The sequence below is a fragment of the Sinocyclocheilus rhinocerous genome, unplaced genomic scaffold, assembly GCF_001515625.1.
Source record: "Sinocyclocheilus rhinocerous isolate Xijiao unplaced genomic scaffold, SAMN03320098_v1.1 scaffold647, whole genome shotgun sequence".
In the NCBI taxonomy this organism is placed as follows: domain Eukaryota; kingdom Metazoa; phylum Chordata; class Actinopteri; order Cypriniformes; family Cyprinidae; genus Sinocyclocheilus; species Sinocyclocheilus rhinocerous.
In genome coordinates this window covers 141,242-150,497 of record NW_015632746.1, presented here as the reverse complement: position 1 = coordinate 150,497, position 9,256 = coordinate 141,242, and the positions used below count along the sequence as shown (strand labels likewise).

The window sequence follows — 9,256 nt, the reverse complement described above, 5'->3', positions numbered from 1 at the left end:
TCAATGTCAGTTCCAAAGCAGTGGACCAATCAGAAGAATTTGGAGGCGGGGCAAGCGTTGCAAGCTTCTGTTTACAGTAGTAAGTTGGCATGACAACTGTTTTATTTGACGGCAACATGGAGGAGGAGGCGCTCATAGTGGCTGTGTCAGGATACCCTGAATTATATAACATTTCTTCAAGTGATTATCACAACTTATTATCAATTCTGCTGTTTGCCTATTTCTATTATTTCCATTATTGTCGTTATTGCATCATGTCTCAAAAGCGCATCTCGAGACCGTCGCGTTCTACTCTGCACTTTTTTTAAAACCATTCCGGAGCGCTGCGTCTCACGTTTTTAGACACAAAAGATGCATTCTGTGTGAATGGCCCCTTAGAGTTGATGAATCTCTAGAGCAGTGGTTCCCAACCCTGGTCCTTGAGGCACCCCAACACTGCACATTTTGCATGTCTCCTTTCTCTGACACTCCAGTTTCAGGTCTTGGAGTCTCTACTAATGAGATGATGACCTGAATCTGGTGTGTTTGATTAAGGAGACATGCCAAACGTGCAGTGTTGGGGTGCCTCCAGGACCAGGGTTGGGAACCACTGCTCTAGAGAACTTGAGGCGACATATATAGGAAAAGCTTATATTTTGCGCAGATGATTTCTGTCGTATATATGAATATCTATTCTTATCATTTGTAATTAGGCTATTTGTGCTTGTGTGGTTCATGGAGGGCGGCACACATCTTTTATCAGCAATCTTGACCATTGCACAACATTAAAAGGCGAGGGTGACAGGTTTGAACGTGTTTGGGGTCCAAACATCAAAGGTGCTGGAACCCAGGTTTAAAATTTTTTTTATTTTTTTTGTCAAATATTCATTTTTTCTGCCCTGTCTGCAGCATTACTGAGCCCAGACACTTCAAGTCCTAATTTAAATATCATATATGAATTCCATTATAATGCTGCCATAGTAATTTTTTGTGAGTATAAACAAAAGTTTGTTTCATTATACAGTTGCAGCTTATATATTTGTATTGTATGTCTTTGTTTTCTGTGATTCCAGAGATCATTATCATTAAAGCAGCACTATGTGACTTTTGGCGCTCTAGCGGTTAATAAACAGAACTGCACACATCCCGCGGAAGAACATTCCAACCGGAGCTACTTCTCTAAGTTTATGTCTATGGCGATTCACGCAGGTATGTGTTACTCCGCAGCGGTGACGACCCGACCAGTCTACAATAGTCCAAATATAAGTACTTATTATAAGTGAAGTTTGTGAAGTTTGACAGATGTATTCCTTTGAAGTTCACATCATTGGCATCATTTTTGAAAATCAGTTCCATCACTGTCTGCCTCTGTTGTGTCTTTATTTTCGCTACAGGACCATGTTTGTACATCTTTTTTTATCTCTGAGGTTTACAGCAATCTTGAACTGTTTTGGGGGGCCTTAAGCTGGACTTTGCCACGTGCTCCTGACTAATTTGTTTTTGCATGAGTTTTTCTCTCGTATGTGAATGATTGATCAAAGTGAAACTAAGAGGACTTCTTCAGAGCTGATGCTCGCTCTCTTCTTGTTCTCTTGCGCAGACTTTCATATGTATGGCGATTTAGAGCAGATGCATTACAAGGGCCCCAAAAGTATCACAACGCTAAAGTCACAATTAAAAATGCAGGGATAGGACCAAGTATCAAATCAAGCGAAATCTTAAACCAACATGGTGTGTAAGTGATTTTTAGATTTTCAGATGTTCTAGTAACCACAAGTTTATTTTAAACAGTATATATATATATATATATATATATAACTTATTTTAAACAATGTTATTTTAGTTTAAATACAACTTATTGTTTTATCATATTAGACTTAGGCTTCCCTATTGTTTGTCTTTTTTTTAATCATATCAATAGCTATCATTTTTGGGTAATGTTTTAACTTAAAAGAAAAAGTGAGCATTTGATTCGTTTTTTAAAATAAATGCTATTTGGATTGATCTTTGTTATTTAATGCAATAACTTTGTTATTAGATAATATTTGTGCAAGTGCGCAAATTTAACATGAGAAAATTTCATTTTTTATATAGGCTAATATTAAATTATAGGCCTATTTACTGAAAGCATATATAGCTAAACAAAAACAAAAAAACACAGAAAAAATGTTGATATGACGGATAAAAAAAGAAATAGTGAGCAGCTGTATGATGGCGCCCTCTAGTGGTAAACAACTTATTATAAAGAAAACCATGTACATTTTCCATAAAAAAAATGTAAATTGAAGAGTATGGGTTGGCATATTAGAATTCGACATTGATAATGATAACATGAACAATTTAGTCTATTAAAACTTTTACCTTAAACCTTTTTAGACTAAAAAAAAAAAAAAACATAAGGCTGACTCAAATGTGAATTTGGTTAAAAGGTGTGAATTTATGAAATTACTCGGTTTATTAATCATATCAAAGCCACCTGTTGATTTCTTGAAGAGAAAGAACAGGTCGAAAATGGCTTTGAACAATCAGATCAGACCGAAAACAAACATGTCGGGGTCAAACAATAAGGAATGTGTTTGGAGTGATTTCACGCATGACTGGCACTAATGGAAGAGAGGAAAGGACTTCAGGAACGCTCTCTTTACTCTCAATACAGTGCTTGTTAATGGGACTGAGACAGTCTAAAGCCTCCTTGACAAGAGTTCAGGTGTCAGACTGCATTCAACAACACTATGTAGCACGTATTGGGATTGTTTCCACACAAATGACACATTATACAGTTCTTTTTAGTCATTGATGTGTTTAAATGAACGAAACTGACAGTCAAGGGGATAAACCTCAAACTTGCTCTCAGGACAGATTTAAGGCGGTAAGTGTTAAGAGTTTGAGTACATCTCTTCAGATAGCAAAGGGGGAGTTTTTTAAGGAATGCACTTTTTGTTGGTAACATAGAGGGACTAGACGGAGGATAAAAAGATACAAGACAGACTGTCCTCTTGAGAGCTCTGTTAGTGTGGCTGAGTGCTTTCCTGCTAAAGAAACTCTACAAAAGCAACCGTTGCTCCTTCTTCAAGCACTTTCACACGTGACAACCGCCAATCAACAGGTCAGCAGACTCTGAATGAGAGAAAGAGAAGCAAATCATCTTTATGAAACAAATAGGTTTTCAGACATAAGACCAAACTTACTATGGTATCCAGAAACAGTGCTAAAACCAACATAGGCCAATGTAAAAAAAATAAAATAAAATAATAATAATAATAATAAATATTATTATTGATAATAATAATAATACTAATAATAAATACATAAATAAATAAAACATTTAAATAAATAAATAAATGGGGTAGCATTAAATGAACCGGTTTTATGCCATTTAAAAAAAATGAAAGAAAATAAAATAATAAAATAATAAATATATGAATCAGCCTGGCAATATTAGGATATCCAAAGTTATTTTAAGGGTCTGATCAAGAAGAAATAATTCTTAAATAACAACTGTACATTCAACTGGAAATGGAAAAAATTATGATCAAAAAGGACATCAAAAATCAATACAACAATAATAAATACTAAAATAATTCTGTTTGTTGAGTTCAAACTGTTCACTGGAAATGTGCATTTACTATTGTTTTTGTTTGTCATTTCATCATTATGTTATACAACACCATCAAATTACCCTGTTTTATTCAAGTGAATAATAATAATAATAATAATATGACTGAATCAACCTGGCAATATTAAGATACCCAAAGTAATTTTAAGCAAAAGATCAAGTATAAATAACTCTTGTAACAAAAGTACATTTAATTTGTATTAATAGGCTATTTTCAATGAAAATGGAAAAAAAATATATAATAAATGATTGCACAAATACCAAAACCATTCTGCGTGCTGAGTTCAAAAGTATACAGGTACCGGGAATGTGCGTTTACCATTGTTTTCTGTTGATTGTTTCATTCAAGGAACTATATAATTTAATTATTTACAACATAATGTGTGTTTCTCGTCTCTTGTTTGTAAAATATAGTTTTTTTTTTGCCAGTCAGACGAGAAACGGACGTGCGTAAAGCACAAACCTGTGCGCTCGCGATTAAAAGCCCAGTCACCATAACAACCGCCCAGCCAATAGAAGAACGGGAAGCTGTTTACAAGGGGGGTGTCGCGTTGCTAGGGTGACGGACAAACGTCCTGCGGCAGGTATTAAACTGAGCCCCTGCTGCCCCGCAGACCTCGAACCGAGAGCGCAGAGACACACTCTCCCGGAGTCTCACGACTGGAGGCTATTGCGCCTTCATCCGATAAAGTCTGTGCTGCTCTTCTCTGAAAACAGCTCTTGTGTTATCGGATGCTATTTCCCTGCCATTCAAGCCTCCTATCAGTAAAGACAGGTGAGTTGGTCCAAGTTGTGCTTTTTGGAATAGACCTGACGTACGTATTATCATTTCAAAAATGTGTTTATATGAAAATAAATCAGTTGTTGAGTCAGTTAAGTTGTATACAAGTCAGTTGTATACATTAAATGTATACTTTGGTCTAGTTACTAGCGTGATAAAATTACTTATTTTTATGTAATAATAATGATGATGATGATGACAATAATAAAGTTGTAGAACTAAAAAGAAAACGAAGTAAGCTCACTTTATTATAATAATAATAATAATACAGTTGTAGAACTAAAAAGAAAATGAAGTAAGCTTACTTTATAATAGTCTAATAATAATTTATTACATTTTGTTAAACTACACTGACAAAAAAAAAACGGCTTAAAAATGGAAAGATTACGTTAACTGGTTTTATTCAAGTCGAGATGTTATTTAATGTCACTTAATCAACCTAAATATATTCATTCAAACTTACTTTTATAGGTAAATCAAGAAATAGCTCTTTAGTTCTTATAGATCACCTGGTTCTGCAGTGTAAACATCTGAATATTGAAGGCAAGGCAGTATTTTGTGGGCTTCCGTGAATCCTGGTGCACCTGCCGTGCTGAGGAATGTTGTTGGTTTGGGATCTGCTCTATTGTGTGCTCACAGACGCCAGTTATGAGCTGTTGTAAAGCTCGACCTGTGAAGTTTCAGGAAACGTCTATGACCTCTATAAGCTGGAGAATCCAAATAAAGCCACATGACTTTCAAACTTGCCTGCGCTCAAACTTTATGTCTCCTCCTCAGGATCTGGCTGGTACGGGACCATGCTCTCCATGAGTTACACGGACCCCTGGCCGGAGGGCTCGGTGGGGCTGGAGGAGGAGGTGGTCACGGCCGCCGCTCAGGCCGAGCAGCTGGACCGGAGCTCAGTCGACTGCAACAGCAGCAGCTGCAGCTCCGACAATTTAGACGACAGCCTCACCAGCCTCCAGTGGCTGCAGGAGTTCTCCATTCTCAACACCAGCGCCTCCCAATCCAGCCATCACCACAGCCACTTCTTTAGGAGCCAAGTCGGCTCGGATGCGCCCTCGTCTCCTTTAGCAGGAGATCCGGCGTCCATAGGTATGCCGCTGACCCCAGGCAAACCCACGGCGGCGTCTTTCTGCAGGACGCCTTGCTTGTCGGCTCTTCCCAGCCTGGTTGCTCACGGACACTGTCCGGATGAAGTCGATTATAAGACCAACCCTCATATCAAGCCGCCGTACTCATATGCAACTCTCATCTGCATGGCCATGCAGGCCAGTAAGAAAACCAAAATCACTCTCTCATGCATCTATAATTGGATCACAGACAACTTCTGCTACTTCCGCCACGCAGACCCCACTTGGCAGGTAAGATGCTCCAGTCGAACTTAACAACTTTTTTAATGCCTTACATTCATTTGCGCTTAAAAGTTGCTCTTAATAGATGGCTCATTTGCATATCTGGCAAAGGGTATTTTGCTATTGTTTGAGCAGAATGGAGTGAGAGAAAGGCTTCTTAGCACCTGCTGAAGTGGATTGTGTATTGGAGAGAGGCCAACAGAAACCTTTCAGAAGCCTGTTTTTATTTAGAGGCTTGATATTTTGAGTTTTTGGATGACTATACCAAACAGAGTAAGAGCTTTTCCAGCTTAGTTGTTCGACTAATGACATGTGCTTTAAGAATCGCAGCAGAAGTGTGCAGTAATGTGTAGTGTAAAACAGTTACATTGGTCTGCTTTTGTCTCCTTTAGACATGTTTATAATTTAAACTGCTTTTCAAAGTGAGGCGAGGAGGAAGAATGAGCTCATAAGTTAGATATTTACAAAAAAAAGGGGGATTTCTAAAAAAAGGTTTAGATGGTTTGGTGAATTATTAATTAACCACTTAGCCATAACCTGTTTTCTCTGACGAAAACGTAGACATTCGCTCAGTTTTTAGATATTTAAACTCAAAACAATGTTTAACTAGGGTTAGGAGGTCAGTGCTTCATTTAAATGTAATTAGCTTGTGGTGGTTGGTTGGCATGCCAGTGGAGGCCTTTAAAGACTCTACGTTTGTTAGCTTTGTGGTCTAGCATACTACTGAAAGTTGACAAAATTACCATTTAGTCTATTAATATATTGAGATATAGACTTTTAAATGATACAATCTTCCTCTTCTAGGAAATGGCCACAAATATTGACGATGCATTTTGAACTTACTTGCATATCTAAATTTTGTCCAATCAAATGCTGTTTATAATGAGAACGTCCCTCTCAATAATACCTCCTACTTTTGATCAACAATAGCAGATAAGCTTCAATTTGTTAACATTAGTTAATGCATGATGCATTATAAATAGCGCATTTTACAGAATGTATTCATTTTATTCATATCAATTTAAAAATAGCGTCGCAATTTAAAGGGGTCATATGATGCGACTTAAATTTTTCCTTTCTCGTTGGAGTGTTACAAGCTCTTGGTGCATAAAGAAGATCTGTAAAGTTGCAAAGACTAAAGTCTCAAATCCAAAGAGATATTCTTTATAAAAGTTAAGAGTCAACCACGCCTACTGTGCTTGTCAAAGGAGGGGGCTTTGTTGAAAACGATGTGTTTGAGAGAGGCGGGGCATAGAGGACCTACAATAATGTACAGTATTTGAAAAAGAATGTGTTTTTTGAACATTAAAGCATGTCAACATATTCTGTTACACCAAATACACAAAATAATGATCTTTAAAATAGCATCATATGACCCCTTTAAAGTTCAGACAGAAGTCACTTTAAAACAGCTTTCTGTTGGTCAATGCAGCAAATTGGCATGAAAAACTTAAACCCAATGTTAAATTCCCAATTCTGCAGATTTCTATTGAAATGAATGGAATAGAATGGATTTTGCCCATTTGTCGAGTAAATGTGACTACAACTTTAATAGAACTCAATTTATACAGAATGTCGAAAAGCTAAAAATGTATGTAGAAATTAATGTTAACTTAGCTTACTTAATGCAGTTAAAGTATTATTCATAAGTATTAAACCTTCCTGTAAAGTGTTACATGTCATGGTTAAAGGATGTGAAAACTGGTTACGCTTTATTTTAAGGTTCAGTTCTACTATGACTTTTGCCTCAATAAACTCCTAATTTGCTGCGTATTAATAGTTAGTAATGTAGTTGTTAAGTTTAGATAATGGGTAAGATTAGGGATGAAGAATATGGTCATGCAGAATATGTGCTTTATATGTACTAATAAACAGTCAATATTTTAATAATAAGCATGCTAATAAGCAACAGGTTAATATTGAGTGTTGGTCCATATACTAAAGAGTTACCTGAAAATTAAAGCCAAAAGTAATCAATCCCTATGATATGTCTTGCCCAAAGTTCTTTTTTCAATAAGAAATACATCCACATAAGAAAAAAAACCTGCACTCAAGCTATTTCACAGGGTCTTTAATGCATGACTTCCATATGTTTAAGTGCATCATAATAAAGCCAAATTCCAATACACAATTGAAATATAGATTAGACTGGAGATTAATACATATTATCATGGATTTTCTCCTTCGTCATTGCAGAACTCCATCCGCCACAATCTGTCACTGAACAAATGCTTTATAAAAGTCCCGAGGCAAAAGGATGAGCCAGGCAAAGGTGGGTTCTGGAAGATCGACCCCCAGTATGCAGAACGTCTCCTCAACGGTGCCTACAAGAAGAGCAGGATGCCCCCTGTGCAGATCAACCCAGCTCTTCAGAACCGCCTCAGGATGAACTCTCACGCTGGACAAGCTGCAGCCACCGCAGGGATGGCCAGAAACCTTTGCGTGAGTCCCGAGTCCCAGCAGCTCCTGAAAGAGTTCGAGGAAGCCACGGGAGCCGATCAGAACTGGGACCCTCGTTTGGCTGAAGCCACCATGTTGAATTGTTGGGTCTCAGGGAAGGGCAGCAAGAGGAAACACCCACAGGACTGGTGGGAGCAAAGCTCCACGACGTTCAAGCTCCCCACTGCTGGCCATGGATGAGCAGGAGGACTTAAGCTCCCTGAAGGGCAACTTTGACTGGGACGCCCTGCTAGACTCGGCCCTGAATGGAGAGTTAAGCTTGAACGAAGGGGGTCCGTTGAGCCCTATACCACAAGACGAGGACTTGATGGTTAGAGGCACCCATATCAGCCCCCTCGAACTTCCTGGAGGCGTCGTTGAGAACCATGTGTTGATGGAAACTCAGAGGAGCAGCGAAGCAGACTTTGATGAGGAAACCTTCCTGGCCACTGCATTTCTCCAGAGTCCCTGGTCGGAGGTGGAAGAGGGCAACCGTCCCGACTTCCTCTGTAGCTCAACGGTCAACATCGATCAACTCTTTGACCTGGGAGACTCTCTCGGAGGAGACTTAAGCAGTAAGATCGAGTCTCTCCTTTGAAGAGGTCATCAGTGACACTTGAGATTCAGGCCTTTGGACACAAACAAGTCAACGAACAAAGAGGGTTTGGACTGTTTACCCCCAAAGATTTCATGCTGGATTCCATGAAGCCCACGTGAAGATGTATTTTTAAAAGCGTATCTATTTCTACTACTGATTTTTATGATTATGTTTTTGTATTTGACATGTTATCTACCTGCATTGCAGCTAATCTAATCAAGATCCTTAGCGAGTCCCTATCAAATGCTTGGAACATGGGATTCGGTGACTGAACATGTATGGAGGTAGACAAAAAAAGAAAAAAAAGAGAGATGCAAGTTTGTTGTTTACAATTCAACTTTACATAGCAGAACTGAATAGTTGAGACACCTTATGGATGAAGTCAAATATGTTAGACATATTATATCATATTCAAACAAACTCTTTAAGCAGAACTTTAAATCAACTGTGCAAATGAAATTGTGCATTATGCAGCCTTCCTTGCGACT

At 38.1% G+C, this 9,256-nt stretch overlaps 1 protein-coding gene across 1 annotated transcript; it reads left to right on the top strand.

The window, feature by feature from the left end:
* Positions 1–4,331: 4,331 nt before the first annotated feature.
* Positions 4,332–9,256, top strand: LOC107743044 (forkhead box protein J1-A). Its single transcript, XM_074560194.1, is given in 4 exon segments — positions 4,332–4,370; positions 5,154–5,740; positions 7,928–8,304; positions 8,306–9,256. Coding segments are annotated over 3 exon segments (1,407 nt in total). The 5' UTR covers positions 4,332–4,370; positions 5,154–5,173; the 3' UTR covers positions 8,769–9,256.